At 53.4% G+C, this 20,343-nt stretch overlaps 1 protein-coding gene across 2 annotated transcripts; it reads right to left on the minus strand.

Annotated features, from left to right (window-relative positions):
• Positions 1–177: 177 nt before the first annotated feature.
• IP6K3 (inositol hexakisphosphate kinase 3) lies at positions 178–20,332 on the minus strand. Of its 2 annotated transcripts, XM_035347102.1 has the most exons (7): positions 19,230–20,332; positions 18,368–18,600; positions 9,842–10,140; positions 4,963–5,179; positions 3,736–3,908; positions 2,901–3,076; positions 178–1,735 (listed from the first exon to the last, which is right to left on the minus strand). In XM_035347102.1, exons 3-7 carry the CDS (start codon positions 10,023–10,025, stop codon positions 1,259–1,261), a joined length of 1,227 nt encoding a protein of 408 aa, XP_035202993.1. In that variant the 5' UTR covers positions 10,026–10,140; positions 18,368–18,600; positions 19,230–20,332; the 3' UTR covers positions 178–1,258. The 2 variants fall into 2 exon arrangements, with proteins under 2 accessions (XP_035202993.1, XP_035202994.1); XM_035347103.1 differs by lacking the exons at positions 18,368–18,600; positions 19,230–20,332 and adding an exon at positions 14,979–15,856.
• Between the last annotated feature and the right edge of the window lie 11 nt (positions 20,333–20,343).

Below are 20,343 nucleotides of genomic sequence, written 5' to 3' on the forward strand. Positions count from 1 at the left end.
CGGCCATAAATTGCCGCAGTTTACCAGCTGTATGCAGTAAAATACAAGTGAAGGGGTCTCCCCTGAGATCTGATATTTAAGCCCATGGTAATAATGTCTCTTCAGAAAACACACAGCCCTAAACAAAAGATAACAACGTCAGGACGCTCTGGAAGTGAAAAAGAGACGGACAACAGGTGAGAGTTACTTAGACAACTTTATTTATATCCCCACTCCCCAATAACTGGGTTCTGTACCTCTATTCCTTGTGTAAGGACTTTTCATACAAGTTTCCCACACCATGCAGGAAGGAATTATATTTGTTCCATAATAAAATCTGTCAACAAAAGCTGTAAACATTTTATCAAGTTTTTGTTATTGTCTCCTCCAAACACACACACAATATTTGTATCAAAGAATTTCTAGGTGAACTTTAATGTCTAGTCCCTGAATTTATTTTTTTAAATTAGAAGCATAAATACCTTGATGTGAATGTTTTTGTGTGACTAGTATCTGACAGGATCATCACATTCCCAGCCCCCAAGGAGCTTCTCGCTTAGAAAGTTTAGGAAACATGCCCTGTTACGTCCCGCAGGAATATTAAACCTTTGCAAGGTCCAGTTCTTGGTCTGAGGTCCACCTGCTTTTACACCTTAAGCAGTACAGAACCAGAGTTCTGCATCTGGTACATTTGTGTTTCAACAAAGCACCAAATACCCGCGCTGTATGGAAAATGACTTGCAAGGACAGTCTTGCAGCGCTGGGCACGTGGAGTGTGAATGTCAGGGTGTGCATTTTAGTTCCACTTGTGTCTTTGAGTGTGTTCGGCCCGTAGCACTGAGCGTGAGATGAGAGTAATGCTGCAATCTGTTAAGACCTGCCAGCTCATTTTAATCGTCTCACTCACATGCACAACATCTTCTCAGCCTGCTTGGCTTGGTGAGTGTGGTGGAGGTGAGCAGGTCCTATTTTATCATTAAGACTCTTTCAAGTAATGCTTTCTTTTGACTCACAAATAAATCAAGGACAGCAGTAAAACAAGAAAGGAAAATAAATCTTCTGATTGATTGCAGGCAGAACAGATTCTTTCAGCTCTTTGCTTTTTACGCTTCAGTTCAGTAATGGCACGTAGCAGTTTTTCCTAGCAAGCTGTCCATGCTCTCATTCCAAGCCGTGCACGTGACATTCAGCAGCTGTGAGGGTCCCACACAACTGACCCAATGCGATACTTTTCAGGGATATCGGTCACTAGTAAATTCAGGCTATTTCACAGAATTTGTCATTTTCCTTCCGAGATGTTCTGAAGAATTTTGATGAGGTTCTCCAAGCCAAAAATATAGCCATGGTCTGGCCCGTCATAAGTGGTGTGATTGCATTTGGAGCCCTTAAAAGTGGTGTGGGCAAAGTCTATCATGCGGACGTCGACTCTGGCGTGATTAGTGCCGTGTGTCGTGGTGCAGTTTGTTTTTTGGAAGTGCCCCTGGAGGTGATTATCCAAGGGTGCTGTGTTCTCCTTGTGCTCCAGTCCATCATAGATGATGAGAAGTGAGCTGGAGTAGAACCTGTAAGAGCTTTGCTTCCTGATGACTGAGAGCAGAGCTTTTAGCTGCAGGATGATGGGCTCCAGGACATCTGTTCTGAGGCGGTTACCATTGCACAGGAACTGGTGCAAGGCTTGCCTGAATCCTTCGGGAGAGAGTTTCCTTCCATAATATTTATCCTTGCAGAGAAAATGGCCAGTGTCCACTTGGTAGACCTTGAGGAAAGAGAGCAACAATCCAGATTCAGTGGATGTCTTACTGTTCTCCCCTCCACCAGTTCTGGGTTTTGCCCTAATCTAAAAATTTCAGTCCCGAGCTGAGACACAGATCCTCTGCAGCTGAACAATACTGGCAGTGTGCTGCAGGCTTCTCACTGAATCCCACCTCCTGCCCCTTCTGGAGATTTAAACTCTTCAGTTTAAGCCACCGGTGTAGATTCTTCCTGTGCTTCTATAAATTACCCCTTTGCAAACCCTGTATAGCTCTAAGTCGTAGCCACATCATTACTGATTTACAGCATTTTCCCTCTGGCTATGTCAGGAGTTCGCAGTACAGGAACACCCCAGCTTTGTTCCTTCTCTTAGTGCAGGTAGCAATAATCTTGTTTTCTTAAACAGAGGGACAAGGTACAGACAGAAATCTTTATGTATGTGAGGCAATGGTAATACAGAGTAAGAACTGGAAGAGTGAATTCAGAATTAGCTCACATACCAGCTGTAACTTAAAGCCTAATCTGCTCAGCAGAAGGATGTCAGAGACCAGAAAGGGACATCGTTTTTGACACTGTTTACACTGCAGTGTATGTGCTTTATAATCATCATTGTCATAATTATCCTTCAGGCACAGCAGAACAACATTTTGAAACCTGCTTGAGAACTGTGAGTGAATCAAATGTGTAGCTTCCATTTCTAGCAGGGAGGGCAGTGATTTTAATCAAGAAGAACCATAATATTTAGCACAAAAGAAACCCCTCGCTCTTGCAGCAATCAGACGAGACAGCTCAGCAAAGGCATGAGTGGAGCAAGTGATGCTTTTTTTTTTGTGTGTGTGTGCAGCAGCCAGGAGCTGAGCACAAGAGGAGAATCTGTCTTCATGTACAGGCAGATTCTCAGCTTGAAGGTAATCAAACCTCCAGGAGTCAAACAGGGGTACGGGAAAAGGTTCCCCTCTGCGTGCCATATTCTGTACTCCCCTACTCTGCCCTGTTTGAGGATAGGATGCACAAGTCAAGTGGCTTGCTCTTACAGCCTCTATTTGGTGGGAGACGAGAAGAAATCTACGTCAGTTTACACCAACAAGGGAAAGAATCCCTTTAGATTTCCAGCTTGGTTTCAAGCTGCGTGTCAGGCAGACATCAGAAGGACCGGGGCGCTGTCTTACCTGCATCCCACAGATGCGAACGCCCAGAGAGGCAGAGGTGCTTTGTTCACACTTCTTGATGTGACGCGCTTTCTTCTCCTCTGAGGCGTCATCTCCGTGCTGCCGGGTGCCCATCTTTAAGTCCAGGATGCAGGGATAGCTGTATTTTGATACCACATTCTCAAGCAATAGAAATTCTGGGCATGAGTTAAGGGAAACCCAATACTTTTAAATTCTAATTGAAAGAGGTCTTAAATCAGAGCAACTGCTGACGCTCTCCATAATAGCTCACAACTGTAATGAGACTTTCTGAGCCAATTTTACCAACATGTCATTGCTATAGGCCCCTTGCTGCCAATTGCAGTTAATTTACTGTAGTACAGTCCTACCAATTAAAGCACCAACAGATCCATTCTCTAGTGACACCGGAGCCCCGGGCTGTCAATCCAACACCTTGCCTCAGTGCTGTCCTCACCCCAGTGGGTGTGGGGAAGTTGTTAAACTGTATTACTCACATGACTGGTGGGTAATGAAGTGTAATAGGAAAATAAAAGGCGAGGCGGCTGCTAATTCCTGTATAGTTGTGTTTTTAAATGTACGCCAAGGGGATCTTTGACTTAAGCTTGAATGCCCCCTTATGGGAAATATTTTTTTTTCTTCTTTCTTTCTTTCCTTTTTTCTTTTTTTAGATAGTGGAAGAAGAGAGCATCTATATATATATTTTTTTCTTTTTTTTTTTTTTTGCACAGCAGCTGGACAGAGAAGGGATGCATAGCACTGCAATAAAACATACATTGCTTATGAGCTGTTATTTGTAGCAAAGGCTGCGATGGAGGAGAGAGAAGAGAAAGGATACGGTGAAGTTTGTTCTCATTATACTTGGAGGACATGCGGTTCAGGTGCTGCCTGTGACAGTGCAGTCCCCAGGGGTTGTAGCTCTTTCTTTCTGGCTGGTTTCCGTTTGCATCTTCCAAAAGTGGATCTGTGTGGTACTGAAGGTCTGTCCTCAATAGCATCTTCCCTGGGCAGCTAGTCAAAGCACACAAAAGAACATGCTTGGTTTATAAGCTCCAGAAGAGAATATTCCCTCCCCTCCTCTTTTGTAGAGCCTCAAACTTGATAAGGGAAATTTTCAGGGACTCTCAAAGGAAACATATTCATCATGTCCAAACTGCAGAGATCTTTTGTTACTCTGTAAAAGTAATTTTCAGAAAGCCATCTATTGCTGGATGCCAATATTTTCTTTCATTATAATTTCAAAGTGTGCTTGGCTTCAGTGAAAAGCACCATTCATGGTGTCAATGACCAGGAATCTCTATCTACCTAACAGGCACAACACAGGCAAATTGTCCAACAATAGGAACGATTCTCCGTTTCCAAGGGCTGGCTTCAAGGAGGGAAGGGAGGGAGCAAAAAGGATATTTGTTCTCCTTGTACGGTCATTTGCTGGCCCCAAAGCCCTAACTCCATTCGCACCGAGGGCAGCGGTTTCGTGGTAGCAATATTGCACCCTTCAGTCATAGCTGACCGAGGTCTTTTCTGAAGCAGTTTGACATGAAAGATGTCTTGTGGAAAGCCTCTGCAGGTCCTGAGGTCGAGGCGTGCTTGCGAGCACTGTGATGCCTTTCAGAGACAGCTCTCTGGGGACGAGGACAGGATCGAACCGACCTCGCGTGTGGCTACCGACCTCCTGGCTGGCTACCAGCAGAGGGGCACTACGTGCTCGGAGTGCTCGGTGGCTCTTCTCATGGGGCCTCTCCTCCTTTTGGAGCTGGCTGCACTTGGAGGAAATGGGCTTGAAGCAGAGCATGAGGCATAAAATCGATCAGTAGCACCTCGGTCACAGCCAAATCTCCCCTGCTCCATCTGTGGGTGAACCGTGAAGCCAGCAGGCTGGACCTTGCCTTTGTTCTCTAACCCTGGACCTTGCTTTTGTTCTCTAAGCCTGGACCTCACCTTAAACCAGGAGCCGTGCCACCAAAACCATCCCAGTTAAACCCCACCGAGACCGGGATGGCTCCAGCTGCCAAACAGCAGGCCGGGACCAGGAGAAATCTGCAGGGAGCCCATGGCGCACCCTCACCTGTCTTTGAAGGTCTTGGTGAGCTGCGTGTGACACCTCTTGACGAGGGCGTGCTCGCTGCTGGTGCCGGCAGCCCGCTTGTACTTGTGCCAGATCGTCACCGCCGAGTCGCCGATGGCGTGGTCCAGCCGGCCGCAGCTCTCCGCCTGCAGGCTGGGGCTGGCGAGCAGGGTCAGGTTGCCGAGGCTGTCCTTCTTGAGGTGCACAGAAATGACACCTGCAGGAAAGGAGGAAAACCAGACCAGAGTGAGGTTAATGCCTGTGTTGCCGTACAGGCCCAGCACCAGCGGCACAGCTGTCCCCTCGTGTTTTAAGCGGTCCCTCGCACTGATCCCGGCCTGGTTTGAGGCCCATTAAACACCGTGGGTCTGAGACCCTTGGAAAACAGCCACAGGCTTTTCTAACGTTCCCTCCCCTCCTTCTGTGGGCTCTGCTTGAAAACTGTTTCCTCCGAACACCATGTTCCCTCCTTCTCCATTCCTTCAGGCTCTGTTATGCAGCAAGTGACCCAGCAAAGCCCCCTGCGCTGGGCCAGGAGCCCCTGCCTTATTTATGACGAGGGATTAAGGTCTCACTTCTGAGCTCAGGGCAAGGTGGAAATGCCTTCCATTGGTAGAAAGCAAAGGGAGGGTTGGGGAACGGGAATTTTCCACAGCCGACCAGCATGCCAACTGCTTCTTTTAACCAGAGAGGCCCCAGGAACAAGGGCAGAGGCACGCGTAGGGGCTGGCAACGCGGCCTGTGTACGTGAGGGCCACACAATGTCGTGGACGTGTCCTTCCCCCAGCACCAGGACCCTAATGGCAGGATGACGGGAGGGACTGGACGGACCCTCAATGTGCTCTTGAGGAGGAACGACCGTGAGCGGCGATTATTTCTTTCCGCTCAAAGTGCTTAAAACACCACTGCACGTTTTCGGGTTGTAATTTTCCCTGACTCTGATGGGAAGCAGAGGGCTCAAATGCCGTTCAGCCCCTCACGCGTATTTAGCCCAGTCTCTGCCCATCCCTGGCATCGGGACTGCTGCCTCCACGTGTCAAATAACAGAGCAGGGATGGCCGTGGCTGGCGTTCCAGACGGCTCTGACCTTTCTGGGAAAGGCTGATAACAGCAGTCCTTCAGGGCAGCGCTGCTCCTGCAGCCCTGTCAGGGCCGTCCGAGCCTCTCGAGGCAGCGCAGGCATTTTTAGAGCATCGCCCTTTCGGTCTCAGAGGGGATGCCAGCCGCGTGAATCATCCGCGGCAGCACCCCACTGCTTTCAAGTCTGGCTGCAGCAAGGCAGATCCAGAAGAGGACGGTCTGGGCTGTTGGACCAACAAAGCTCATCGCTGGAAAGAGCCCCCGTTAGCGACACACGGCGCTGGGTTTGTGCCAGCCGTCTCCTCCCGGTGCCCTCGCTTGGTCTGCTCCTCGTTGCGGGGAGACGCATTTCTGCAGCTTACAAACAAGTCGGCTCTTTTCTCCCAAACAAATTTGCCAAATAAACATGCAAACTGCCTTCTCTTCGTTTAAAGTGAGATTACGGAGAGTAAACACGGACACAGGGGTTTGCCCTCCCTGCCTGTGCAGAGCCCTCTCTGCTGGGTTTTGCCAACCGAGGGAAGATTTCCAGGAAGATTTCCACCAGCCACCTCCGTGCGACTTGGGGTGGTCCTGAGCCTCATGTCCCTGCTGTGCCCTCCTGCCCCCTGTACGGCCTCTGCTCGGGTACCTTGCCCCAGGTGCAGCCCACAACCGCTTCTGTTCCCTTTCTCTGTCAAAAAAAATCAGCATTAATCCTAACGGTGTGCCACAGCAGGCTGGGCTAAATCCGATAACTTTGCGTTGAAATGAGTGAGGAACACACACAGGCTGCTCTTGCCCAGGAGAGATGGGCTGGAAACCCCTGTGGGGTTCTTTCCGTGGGGCTAGAAACCTTAATTAGGGGCTGCGTGATATTTTTAGCTATCTTAATCCTTTGCTCATGGTGATCGTGAGCAGCAGGAGCTTGGGAGCTACGTCTTCCTCAGGCTCCAACATCACCCGCATGATCTCTAGCAGTGTCCCGTTTGTAAAATCCGTATTACAGATTACCAAGAGCAAGCGAAATTCCTATCAGCTTGCTTTGAATTTTCAGGGGAGGTGGATGTGAAAAAAGCCTATATATATATATATATATATATATATTTTTTTTTTTTTCTGGAATCAAAGCCCTTTTATCTTTAAAAAGTCACTCACTGAGGGGGGAACGGAGTCCTCGATTCTAAAAGTCTAATTCTCAAATCTAGCACTATGCCTCAGTTCTGGCACTACAGCAGCCTGTAACCTTAAAAACTGCCCCAGTTACGTATCTGCAAGTCAATGGAGCTGTGCTGATTTACATAGTGCTGACAATCCGGCCCTAAAAATGTTATATATAGCATGAAACTAAGAGTTCTTAAATATCTTACATTAATATGAAAATTAATGGGGAGATTTTCAAAGGCAAGAAGGAGCAGTTAAACTGCAAGGGAACGTGATCATCTCACCTCCTTCCCCCAAACGCTCCCTTCATAAACCCGCATCCCAGCCTTACAATTACTTTTGTTTCCCGCTGTACTTCCTTATGGGATGGATGTTTTTTGCATATGTCCTGCAAGTGACCTCTGGGTGCAAAACAAATCCAGTGCTGCCAAGCGTCCCTGTTATTGCTACGAGAAAACATCTGTCTGGGAGCAAAGATGTGCTTGGGAGCAAAGACGTACTCGGGTGCTTGCCTTTGCTTGCCTTTCAGTGCCACCACCAACACAATCCCACTCTTGCCCAGAGCCAGCGAGGCCAGCAGTGGGTCTTTCTGGTGCCATCACCATGCTGGTGGCACCCCAGGGACCCTCAGGAGTTCCAGCCTTGTATCCAACCCCCCCACCCAGCAAGCTCTGAATGGGGCAGGAGAAGGTTTGGAAGGGGCTGGTTCGGGAAAGCCAGCCTCAAGGTCACCGACCTGCCCGTAAGGGTTAAGCGAGCAGTGGGGGTTTTTGAAGCAGCCAGCTGGGTGTAGGATTTGAATGATGACATTTGATCAGCGCTGCACATAATGTCATCATTACATAAGGATCCCTGAGCCCCACCGAGCCTAAGAATAGAGATGAGGAGCGTGGACACGTGTGAGCGGGTGATGAAGACCTCAGGATTATTCCCCCTGGTGCTGATCTGCCTCGTGGGAAAACGTCCCACCTCTTCAGTTTACCCAGCTTTCAGGGCTGGGACGCAAGGAAAAAAAAATGTGTCTGCCCAATGCCAAATTGGAGGAGAATTGCTATTTAATTACCCCTCGTTGCAAAACTCACTGGGACTTGCAATAGAAAAGAAAAAGATGACAAAAGGGGATTAATAACCGGGCCACCCCTGAACTGATAAGCTGGGACTGCTTAATGTCTTTATTAGAGAGACAGAGCAGGGCTCAGCTCTCCAGCACTAAACCCTGGCTCCTGCTAAAGGAAATTGCTTAGAGGAAGACTTGTTTTCTTTCTTAAGCATCTTTTTAATATTGTCCCATAAATCTACAGAGGCTCCTGACTTTCTGGAGAAGGGGGAAATTGGATTGGAAGTGCATCAGGACCTCGGCTGACACTTTGAGCTCCTTTCCGTAACGCTGAAGGACCAAAAGATATTTTAAGTTTTTAGGTGACAGCTGAGCTTCTCGCCTCTCACAAAAATCCAGGGTCAGGAGCGTTACGAGCAGCACAAGTCTGGCAGTAAAGGCAAAAATAGCGAGGGAATAAGGGAGGGAGGGAGGAAGGATATCTTAAAAAAAATAATAATAAAAACATGCCAGGACCCTCACGGCCACCCAGTGCTGTGTTTCTATAGCGAGAGCTGAGAGAGCTGGGGTTGATTTTTAGAAGCTAAGCAGTTCTTGCCTCTGGTTTTCTAGGGACCCTTGCCTACGGGAGCGCTGTAGCAGGGCTCGGCTCAGGTGGAGCAGCCATCAGACGAGATGCTCAAGACAGCCCTGTGCTGTTTTATCCAGGCTTGGTATTTCACGCTGGCCCCACAGACCACCTCTCCCCCAGCTCATGCTGGTGCCAGCCCTGACCCTTTCCTTGCCCTCGCCAATTCTCTGCCTCTGGCCCAAACCTTCACCTCCTCCAAAACCAAGGGGCATGGGGCAAAGGCAAAACCCCTGAGCCCGGCTCCTGGCACAAAACCCTTTCTTCTCACAGGCTGCTATTTCAGAGCGGCATCCCGACTCCCAGGGTTATTGCGCGGGGCCAGCTGCTGTGTGATCCCAAGGGCACGGGCAGCTCCCACAGCATCACATTAGCAAAAGGTCAGGGCAGCGCCAAGCAGGAGCGGGCCAGCTTCCTAATTGGGGTTAATGAAATGTTAACTGCATGGAAAAAGCAGTCTATTTGAGGGCTAGCCCCCACAAGGAATGAAAAGTGGCCTGCGCAGGCAGGCCGCGTTGGCTTGTCTTGGGTCAAAGCCACTCCAGAACTACGTGGTGCTTCTGCCTGGCCACAGCTCCTCTGCACCCGGGTGGCGCAGCAGCACGGGGTGGTTTGGAGATCCCCAGCTGCTAAATAACCCAGCAGTGTTCATATAGAACGTGTGACTTGTCAGATCCTGGTTTGGAGAGGTCTCCCCAAGCCCCAGCTTTCCTACACCCACTCCCTGCCACCATTCACACGGTGTCAGACCAACCCATCCGGGGCCACGGCCAGCCTCGAAGCCAGGCTGGGAAAAGCCAGCCTCGCGGCCCACATCCCACATGCCCACATCCTCGCTGCACGAGCAAAGGGCTTCCCATCCCCAACCGAGCCATCCCTCCCGTGCTGCCACCCCTCCAGGCTTGACCCCACGCTCGGGGCTCATCCTGGTGGCACCTCCATCACCCATTTTATCACGCGCGGGGTCGCACCTTTGTACTGGGGCGTGAACTGCCGCATGGCCAGGGGCAGCGACTCGTAGAAGCTCAGCTCCTGCGAGACCAGGGGCTTGCAGACCGTGTGCTCGTCGTACTTCATCATGCTCATGTGGCCGCCCACCTGGTGGACGAAAGGCTCCAGGAGGACCACCTTCCTGCCCTCGCTCTGCCCCACCATGCTGCTGGGCACAGGGCTCACTCCCGGTCAGTGGCAGCGGAGGGGTGACGGGTTTTGGGACATGCTGCGCTGGGTCACCACCCCGTGCGGCTTCTCAGTGTGGCGTCGGCGGTGTCTGCAAACAGAGGATGAAAGGGAGAGCATGAGAAGGGGGGGGACGAGCCACCACGAAGCCTCCTCCTGCAGTGGCATCGGCAGGGCCGGGAGCGCTGCCTGGCCTCGCACAGCCCCGGGCGCTGGCAGGGAGCCCCGGCGTGACACGCGGAGTCCAGGAAGGGCCCGATTTAGACCTGTTGGGGGTAAAAGACACAGAGGGAGACGATGGAGAGGAGCTATCAAATTAATGCGGTGGCCTCATCGAACCAGCTGGATCAGGGCATTCCTTGGACCAGGAATGCCGGGTTATTAATACGCTGTATTAATACCACCCCTGCTGTGAAACAATCTCAGTTTGCCTTATGAGACAGTGTTAATGCTGGGCTTAGTCTTTCCCCAAGCTAGGACATTCCTCGCGCATGAGGTTTAATAATAAAGCCTCTGTGGGCGGCCGTCCTTGGGCGGCTCCCTGCGTCTGAGCACCGCCGGTGGGGTTAGCGACATTTCCTACACCTTCCAGAGAAACGCGAGGCTGGGACATTCCCTGCCCATTTAACACCTGAGGGCCACCGGGAGCATTTCCTGCACGGTGCGAGGCTGAGTCAAAGCAGCACCCGCACGGCTCCCACCCAAGCTGCAGCTCCCTCGGCCCCTCCACGCTGCCACAGAGCCCGGCTGGACGATTCACTTCCCAATTCCAGCCCCAGACAGAAATCCATCCGTGGCTGTGGCAGGAACGAGTTGCTGGCATAAGTAAGGTAGGAAAAGCACCGACACACTCCAGCAGCAGCACCCTGGCTTCTCCTGCAGGCGCCCAGCAAACCCTCTCCCTTCTTCACTTCATTCTTTGCAAGGATGCTCCTGCTCTGGTGGACATCGGGCAGGGGAATCCTGCAGCCATTGAGGAAGATGGAAAGGAAGATGAAATATTTACACTGAGGAAGCATCAGGCTCCATACCATCAGGGCAGTAAAATCAGAGGAAGACACTCCAGACCCCAAACTACAAGTGATGGAAAAACAACCATATAGTGTTGTTATTTTGAGGGCCAGTTCATGTTCCTACAGCCCTCCAAAGGCAGCATGCAAAGCCCTGGCTGGCCTGCCCCTGCTAGTATGGGTGACTCTCTCCTTATTTCTCCAGCTGGGGGGACTCTGGCATCCCAGTTTGGCTAGAAGAAACGGGGTGCAGTAGAGGATAACCCCACTGGAAGGTCCATTTCCCCCCACCAAAGCTTGCACAGCTGGGTGGGCGCGACATCGCCTCTGCCACCCCGCGGCCAGTGCCGTCACCCTCTCCGCAGCCAAGGGCCACGAAGGTGGCACACGGAGCCCCTGCTCTCGGATGCTGGTGGTCAAGGGGGGGGCGGCATAAACCTGCAGGTGCCCCATGGCAGGGCACCCGCTCCCTCTGGGTCTCTTCCCTCCTGCACCTGCCAGCGCCGAGCTCCGAGGTGCGTTCCTCGCCCCGCCACAAAGAGCCGAAGCTCCGACGCTTACATTTCCCCTTCTCCCTCCTCCTGCTGTAATTAAGCTCCCCAGCGAGCAGGCTCTCTGCGCAGGTGCCCGCTTTGTTTTTCGCCTGGAGGAGTCGGATGAAGTGGGTTGGAGGCACAGGGGGAGAAGAAACCCTCCTACCTGCAAAGCTCGCTCCTTCAGCATCCCCCAAGGTGGTTTGTTTTTTTGGTGGTTTTTCTTTTTTTTCCCTCCCTCTTCTCTATTCTTTCGTCACTGCACACTTCAGAAAGGAATTTCTGCTCTACAATTACCAGCCTGCACCAGCTTGAGCGAACAAAGCCAGGCCACTTAGATGAGTGCTTTTCAGCCCAGGAAGAAAGCAGCTCTTCAGAGCCTTTCTAGAAGTTAATAAAAGCATTTAGCATTTTGTTAAGTTGCAACAACTTTTAAAGAGGATTTCTCCCTTGAAAGCTGTAGGTTTGCTGTTTGTTGTTGGTTTTTTTTTTTTTTTTTTTTTTTTTTTTCTCCACTCCCTTGGTTGAAAAAAGGAGAAAAGCAAAAAGCAGGCACATTTGTCAACACACCTCTTCGGAGCAGAGAGTGCAACCTGACTTCAATCCGTATTTATTGCTTTAGAGACGGTCCAAGGCTGAAACGCGGCTGACACAACACGCAGTGCTGGGAGCCTTGGCATCGCTGAGAGAGTCAGGGAGAAAAAAACACACAATTTGATAAGGCTCTTATTGTTTGCTCTTAAGCAAAACTCCGAGCAAGATTTGCACAAGGGAGCGAGGGCTTCTTTTCATTTACTTTTTGTTCTGAAGCAGATCGTTCATTCCGCGCAGATAAATGTTCCTGCAGACACTCACTGAGCTCCTCTGAAACAAGACACTTGAAATAATTCACTTCTGCCAGCTCAAGTTATCGTGAATGCCAAAAGATATTTACGTCACTAAAAATACATGGAATCACAGATAAATCTCTAGCCTCAGAAATAAAACCAGAGAAACCCTGAAGATTTCTTTCCTCCGGCTAACATGAAAAAGTAACCTGGGCACTGCGGACGGAGGAGAGGCAGAAAATTTGGGGGAAGGAAAACGTTTCTCTTTACAGGGAACTCCCCTGCCAAAAAAACCGCCCGAGACATGACGGCACCTGCAGGGAAGCATCTCCCCAGCTCTGCCCCCGCTGCGGGCAGAGCGCGGCAGCTTCCCTCGCAGCGCTCCCGGCACCTCACCGCCGGCCTGTGGGCATTTTGCATTTCTGACCCTGGCGTGTGTGGCCTGAGGACCTGCCAGGCTGTTCCACCCCGGCCAAACCACGGCTCTGCCTTCTGCAAGTCGTGGACGGGCTTGGCCAGGATGCGCGCTGCCCGGGGCTTTTGGGGACACGGCCTGCTGGGTGCTGCTCCCCTCTGTGCTGCTCTCATTGAAGGCCAAATGTCAGAAGAGGCTACGAAGAGCAGGCTGTTTGCTCCCAGCTCTAAGCAGGGCCAAAAGAAATCAAGCGGATGAAATTCTCCGAGCTTTAATTAGCGCCTGCTCCGTCCCGTCCCGCACGGCAGCCTCGCAGCTCTGGGTCCGACAGCCGGGGGCAAACAGAGCCCGGCTCCGGGGGGATGCACACACCTCCAGGCAGCCCTGCTCACCTGGTCCTGCTCGCAGAATCTCTTTGGAATATCAAAAAAAGGAGAATCGCCATAAAAACGATGTCCTGTCAACACTGACCAGGCTCTCAGCGTCACTGGGCGCCGCGAGGAGCGGGGCTGCAAAGCCTCGTTTCAAGCACCGCAGGGTGCTGCTCTTTTATATATATATATATTATCTTTTTTTCCTTAATTAAAAGGCAAGAAACGAACTTGGCTGCTGATTCGAGGAGATCTGCGTGTCCGCAGCTCTCGCTACCACGGCTGACCTAGATTCAAAGCCAGCTCCTGCGCCGAGCGCCAGCCCAGCCTGGGAGCAACGCGCGGCGGCGCTTTGCAAACCTAATTGCCCCATTTCTGTTCAGTTTCTGGCCTTGTGCCTCCGAACACCTCGAAGCCTTGGCTGTGAGGAACATCCGACTGCTTCCAGCCCAGCACGCATCCTGCCAGGGTCAAAGCAAACTCGGCCCCCCCTCGGCTGCTGCAAAACAGCAAAAAGTGCCCCCAGCACAGACCCCGTCCCGCACGGCCTCCCCCCGCCAGCCTCCTGCTCCCTGGTGCAAAGTGCAGCTAAAATGCCCAAACCTCCCCCCCCGCTGCACAGGCGGGCTTCTCGTTACGGCTCTGGAGTGATTTATAAGCACAGCTCCTCGCCAGGTTCAGCTCAGCCTTGGCGCTGAGGTTGGGTCACCAGGATCGGGGCGATCCTGCAGGGGCTGGGAGCAGACGCAGCATCGGCTCTCGATGAATTTCCACTCCACCTTTTCTGCCCTTCCCTCAGCCGCAGCCAGCACCGTGCCGGCAGGGAACAGCTCCGCTCTCGGGGCAGGAACCCAGCTCGAGCCATAAATCCTGACGTGCGGAAACCCTGAGCTCTTTTATCTTGTGCTTCCTTTCTTGAAAGAAAACGACGTTCATAAACTTTATGACCAGACCCTGCGTCCCTCGTGAATAAGATGCAAAGATACCGTTTGCTGCACTGAAGGATTTATTTGGCAGCTCTGCGAAGCGTCAGGAGGCAGGGAAAGGAGCCGCGTTATCCTGGGTGGACCGGCCCCCAAAACACCCGGTCCCCAAAACATCCAGGCCCTGCTTGTGCACAGCTCCTAAAAAAACCATGAAGGGCAGGCTGGGTGGGGACGGCCACGCTGCCTGGGGACACCAGAGGGTCCTTCGTCAGCTCCTGAGCCCGGGGAAGGGAGCAGCTCTCCCACAAACTGGGGGCTGTTTCTGAGAAACTGGCCCAGCCCGGCTGAGCGCTGGAGGCTCATCTGGATGCTCACACCGATCTGTCTCGCCTCGGGGCTCTGACCTGGACGTGCTTTCCCTTCCCTTCCAGGCAGGTTTTTTAGGAGCTGTGCACAAGCAGGGACCTGGATCCAAACCGACCTTCGCTTCCCCCCGCAGCGCTGCCGAGCCCCGCTCCGGCACGGCTCCCGCTGGCCTTGGACCAGCACCGGCACCACCAGGACCTCAGCACCAAACCCCTCTGCCCCGGTGCCCACCCGCCCCGTGCTTCCCAGCAGTGCCACGAGCTTGACGGAGAACCCAAAGCCACAATGCTCATTTTTCACCCACCCTGGGTTGCTCCAGAGCTTCCCACCCACCCGGGTGCTGCTCTCCCCTTGCTCCCGTCCCTTGCTGCGAGCCACGGCCGTGCCTTCCAACAGCCCCAGCAGCTCTCCGAAATCGAGTGCTCGGCCACCTTTGTCCTCGGCCACCCTGCACCGACGCTGAGGTTTCCCTGGCTCTCACCTGATGGCTGCTGGCTTCGTGGCTGGTGCTGGCTGGGCTGGGCTCTTGCTGCTGCTCGGTGTTGCTCGAGGATGAGAAATGAGGGAGCGGGGGGGAGCCCGCAGACATTTGGGCCATCACCTGACGCTGCCGACATTTCTGGCAAGCTCCTGGTATGTCCAGCTGACAGCTGAGGTTTAAAGGGGAAGAAAACAGCCCGGGGTGTTAAAGGAAAACAAAGCTGTGTGCGCGAGGGTTGAGGCTTGGGGGGAAGGGGGTGGTGGGTGCAGCGCCCCGGCCATGCGCAAGGTTTTGCTGTGGCCGTGCTCCAGCTCTCTCGTGCAACCAGCTCTGCAGGAAAACCAAACGATTTTTGCCTTATTTCGGTGCGTGCAAAGCTCCCCCAGCCTCGTGGTGCTGCTGCTTCTCGCCCTTCAGGAGCAGGCTGGGGCCCAGCTGTGCCCTGCAGGAGAGGGCAGGGGCTGGTGCTGAGCCGGGGGCGTCAGCAAGCAAATTCCCCGGCTGTTTGCTATGGGAAATACGCCGGGACGGTGCAGGGAAAGATGGGGCAAAGGGGCTGGAGGCAAAGGAAGGAGCTGGGGTGCTCGGGATAGACTGAACCGATGAGCTAATGGGCCTGGGAAAAGGAACGGTATTTTTGGAAAGGGGAGGCGGGGGGGGTGAGACCGGGCTGTGCCCGAATCCGTGCAGCAGGCGAGGGCTGGAGCAGGAATTGGGGTTTGGAGCCCGCTGACGCCCGGCCCTGGTCCTGCCAACGGCCTCGTGCAGGGAAAATTGACACCCGGCACGCTGGGAGTGGAAAAGTCCCGGAGGGTTTCCTGCCAGCACCGCAAGGACAGCGCGTGCCCCCGGCTCCCCAACGCCCCTGGGAACACAAACACCCCCCTGCGGGCACCCCTCCGCGTACGCCGGCCGCTGCCAGCCCGGCGTGTCCCAGCAAGACCCCTTTGGCGTTCTGGGGCACGGCACTGGCGGGCTGGGCATCCCGCGGGACGAGGAGGTGCCCGTGCTCGTTCCCCTCCTGTCCTAGGGATAAAATAAAAGGGGGGGGGGGGGGGCACCGGCAAACCCCTGCCCGCAAGTGGGGCTGCGATGGGGAGGGCACCAGGGGGGGGCTTGCGGCGAGGCGATGGGAGGTTGGGAAGGAAATGTTGCTGCTGAGCTAATTACGGACGGAGGCGGTAACGCTCGCTAACCAGAGGGGAGAAAACAGGATCACGGCGGCCAGAGGGATCGAACTGCCAGTCGGGGGCAGAGGCCGAGATTAAAGGCAAGGATAAAACACAGCCCCTGCTCCCCCGCTGCCTGAGTCCTGACTTCACTCCGCTTTATGCTGCTGTATTAGCTCGGGTGCCTGAAAACAAACAAAGAAAATCCAAAGAAAACAAAAAAAGCTTGGTTTCGGAAGGAAAAAAGCCCGCACAGGCACTCTGTGAATGCAGCCAGCCCTGCCAACAGGCTTGAACCCCCATGAACCGCTGCCAACAGGCTTTTTTTTTTTTTTTTTTACCCGCTCTGTGCCCTCACCACAGAAGGTTCAAGATCCTTTTGCCAGGTGCTCGGGCAGCACCGTACCGCGCTGCCTTCTGCCGAGGGGTGCGAAGCTGCCCCCGGCCGTGGTTCAGCTCCGCTCGGCCTCGCCTGCACCGCGACAGCCGGTGGGAGAGGTCGGGAGTAAAACACAGCGGGCTGGGGACGTCGCAGCCCCACCACGCTGGGGAGAAAGCAGCTCGCTGGACGGGGGGCACAGCCTCCACGAGACCCTCACAAGCCACCGTCTGTAAGGAAACCAGGAGGCATCTCGGCAGCACCCAATAAATCAGGGACTGGGGACTGAAAGGTGATGGTCATCCGGCTGCATCGGCACCAGGAGGCTCCCAGGGAGCCGCTTGGTCCCTACACACATTCGGGGACACGCTGCCCACGGGCTCGGCTCTGGAGCATCCCTCCAGCCACAGCCCTGCCGAAGGATGCGACCTCGCGTTTGTGGTTTTAAATCTGATCATTATTGAGAGGGCAGGAGGAGGGCAGACCCTTGGGCAACGCTCCCCAGCTCAGCGAGAGGCAGGACGGAGCACCCTAAGTTGCCCCGCGGCGCCCAGCACGTCTCCAGCTCCCCCCTCTCCCCTGGCAGAAGTCCGCCCTGCTATCGCATGCATTTTTAATGCCTGCGTTAATTGCTTCAATCTCATTTTTATGTCAGGCGCACCGCCGGGCCGGGAGACAAGACCTCGGCAGCTATTGCTCTGTTAACAACAAGCGCAGGGAGGACGCCGAGCCGGAGCCCGCGAGCAGCTCGGGGCCGCGGCCCCCCGCACGGTTCCCCCGCCGGCAGCCGGGCTGATTGCCGCTGCCGAGCGGCCGCAGAGCCACAGAGGCAATTACTCAGCCTCTTGTAAAAAGCAGAGCGCTCTAAGGGGAGAGCAAGCCCGTCTCATATTAAAACTATGCTAATTAGGAACTAATTACGGGCACGGAGATATTACTACCCTTGGCCAGCTTGAAGGCTGCAGCCTCCGTCTGATGGAGACGTGGTCCCGAAGCCAACCCACGGCCAGCTTGGGCAGGGACTGGGACAGGGTGGGAATGCCGTTATTTGGGGAGGCCCAGCCTCGAGCACGCCAGCACGGGACGATCAGGATCCCTGGGTCCTTGGTCCCCTCCGCACCACAGCCGGGTCTCATCCTGACACAGCTTGGCCAGGACCTTGCTGGAGCCTCACCTGGCTGGCAAATGCAGGAACCGTCCTCGAGGTGTCCTGGCTGAGCAAACCAGGAGCAACAGGAGGAAAACAGCGCGTGGGGAGCCCCCCGGAACCGTTTCTGAGCTGTTATATTTGGAAGCTGCGCAGCCGCACCCTGCGAGCCCTGCTTGCAACCGGTGGCCAGCAGCTCCTGGCATGTTTTCCTCCGCTGTTGCTGTTTGGACACAGGGAGATGTTTTGGAGTGGAGATGTAAACAGCCTGAACCCAGCCTTAAAGATCTCTGTCAACAAACACAGGGCAGGTGCTTTCCTCCATCAGAGGGCAGGTCGTGGAGGCTCCTGCCCCCGGGAGCTGCTGCTCTGCCCGGAGTAGGGGATGGAGGAGCCCAGGGGCTACCAGGGTGCAAAAATGCAGCCGCGTGGACCAGCTGGGAGTCAAACAAGGCTTCCCCAACGTTTTGTGGTCTCACCTTGGAGATTCAGTTCAAAGACACCCGTGGGCTTTGGGTCAGACCTTAGCAGCCTCCCTCAGTGCAGAAGTGCTCAAACAAAAATAATTCACTTCTTTGCAAACTGACAGCGGAGGCCAGGCAGGGCAGGGACCTGGTTCTGTCTGACTGCACCTGACTCTGCTGCGGGGAGGTTCGGTGCGTGAAGGTACCCAAAAGCCTTTGGAAACACCTACCTGGGGGCACCTGTCCCAAGTTCAAGGGCACTTGCTTTAAAGGTTGAACAAAATCACATTGGAAATCCTGGAGAAGGCACTGGGGAGTCATTGCTTCAGACGGGGCAGCGCTGGCAGGAGGCACCTTTGGGCAGGGCTCCCTGTCTGTGCTTTTCTCCGGTTCACGTTGATCTTTCCAGGAGAACTGGCGTGGTGCCCTGACTCCGCGTCCCATAAATAAGGCACAGCATCAGCTGTCATGTCAGCAGGAGACAAAACATTTAATGTGAAAGGCTTTAAATGGAAGCAGGAAATGAAAAGATAAAGGGCAAATTTTATTTTAGATTCCTTGTTGGTACATATTTTCCTTTCTGACAGCGAGGGGATACGATGGCTTTATCAGCCCAGTGTTTGAGAGTTTATTTATAGAAACTTAATACTTTGCAAGAAAGTGGGAGGGGGATGTTAGCAGCCCAGGTCGGGTGAATGCACGGTGTTAGCAGAGCAACGAGCAGGGAGGGAGATGAGCTCCCTCTTCTCTGAATGGAGCTGGGATTCTGGGAATACTGCTCGTACCGCAGAAACCATCAACGCAGCCGGCACAGAACAAGCAGGAGCATGGCAGCAAGGGCGGCATCAAACCGGTCTTCTGTGCTCTGAAAATTGCAAATGAAAGGGGGAAGCCTATCACGGAAAACATCCTGGCAACTTGGTTCAAAGCAAACATCCTCCGGCACATGTAATTACACCAAACTGAAGGCTCTTTCCTAACCTTGAATACATTTCAGCTGTAACTTAGCAACCTAGGCTGGGTGAAAGCATCTAAACAGGAATGCAGGTTCAGAGGGGAGATTTAGCCTCACATTCCCTTTTGTTCCCATACCTTAGCAACAACTCAGCTCCGGAGAGGAGGCAGCTGGCTCCCATCGACTTCCACCGTAGCCACAGACCGAGTCACCTCTCCTGCTGGTGGAAGTCTGCCCCTTCACGCTCCAGACCTACATTATGAGAGCAATTAAATATTGCTCTAACCGAACGCGAGTGAGTCAACCCCGTCCACTGAAGTTACACAACGATGACTCACGGGCTACTGTCGCTGTCTCACGAGTAGACTCTGGAGAAGTTAAAGCTCGTGGTGTCCATGCTCTGAGTCACTGACACTCAGGTGAGACAGGAATTGAAAACGCTCAGGCAAACGGATCCCAAGGACAACTTCCCAAGGACTTGCCAGCATTCACGCAAGATTTGCCTGTGTCTCCTACTCGCTTTGCAACCTTGGAAACCTTGGGTATCTGCTCAATAGTCTGAAATGACTTTCTGCCTTCATTCGTCATACAAATATCCTCCCTTTTATAGTGCCTTGCAATAGACCTGCTTAGAGAGCATTAACCCATGGGACACCAGGAGGGAAGTGTGGTGCCTGGTGACAGACAACAGCCCAGGAGGAAGGGTCGGAAGGGACGTCTGTCCCACTCCAGCACTGTATCCCACGCCCTCACCACCTCCCAACTCTTCCTGCACCGTCACCTGGCATTTCACACCATGTCCCCAAAGAAAGGCAAGGTAACCACGGCCTGAGGAGGTCCCAGCACCCAGGATCAGAGCAGCCTGGAGCAGAATCAAGACTTGGTGCAGAAGCTGTTGATGTCACAGGGATCTGCCTTTGAGAGAACAGTGGCAAAACTTATGAAGCTCCAGGCACCCTCAGTCACCGCAGCCTTACTGCTCCACCCCATTCCCCGCTTTGAGTGAACGCTTTACAACGGACCGCAGGAATCCTGATCAAGCTAAACTAATATTTACAGTTCCACAGCACCCAAAGCTGTCACTCTCTTCGAAACGCAGCTAAACAAGACAAGCTTTTCATCCTCACCTCTACTTAATGCCGACTATTCCCAAAACACGGATTTAATTTGCAGCCAAACATTTGATACTCCTGGGCTATTGCGCTGAGATCGCCGAGCGTCACAAGGATCCACATTGTCTCATTAGGCTGT

This window comes from Oxyura jamaicensis, chromosome 26, assembly GCF_011077185.1.
Source record: "Oxyura jamaicensis isolate SHBP4307 breed ruddy duck chromosome 26, BPBGC_Ojam_1.0, whole genome shotgun sequence".
NCBI classification, from domain to species: domain Eukaryota; kingdom Metazoa; phylum Chordata; class Aves; order Anseriformes; family Anatidae; genus Oxyura; species Oxyura jamaicensis.

Excerpts from the sequence above, each read along its gene's own strand:
- IP6K3 (XM_035347102.1), bottom strand. The coding sequence starts at position 10,025 with ATGGTGGGGCAGAGCGAGGGCAGGAAGGTGGTCCTCCTGGAGCCTTTC. Across the intron at positions 3,909-4,962 it reads ACCAAGACCTTCAAAGACAG|CTGCCCAGGGAAGATGCTAT; the intron begins GTGAGGGTGCGC and ends TGCTTTGACTAG. Across the intron at positions 3,077-3,735 it reads TAATGAGAACAAACTTCACC|AATTTCTATTGCTTGAGAAT; the intron begins GTATCCTTTCTC and ends ACTCATGCCCAG.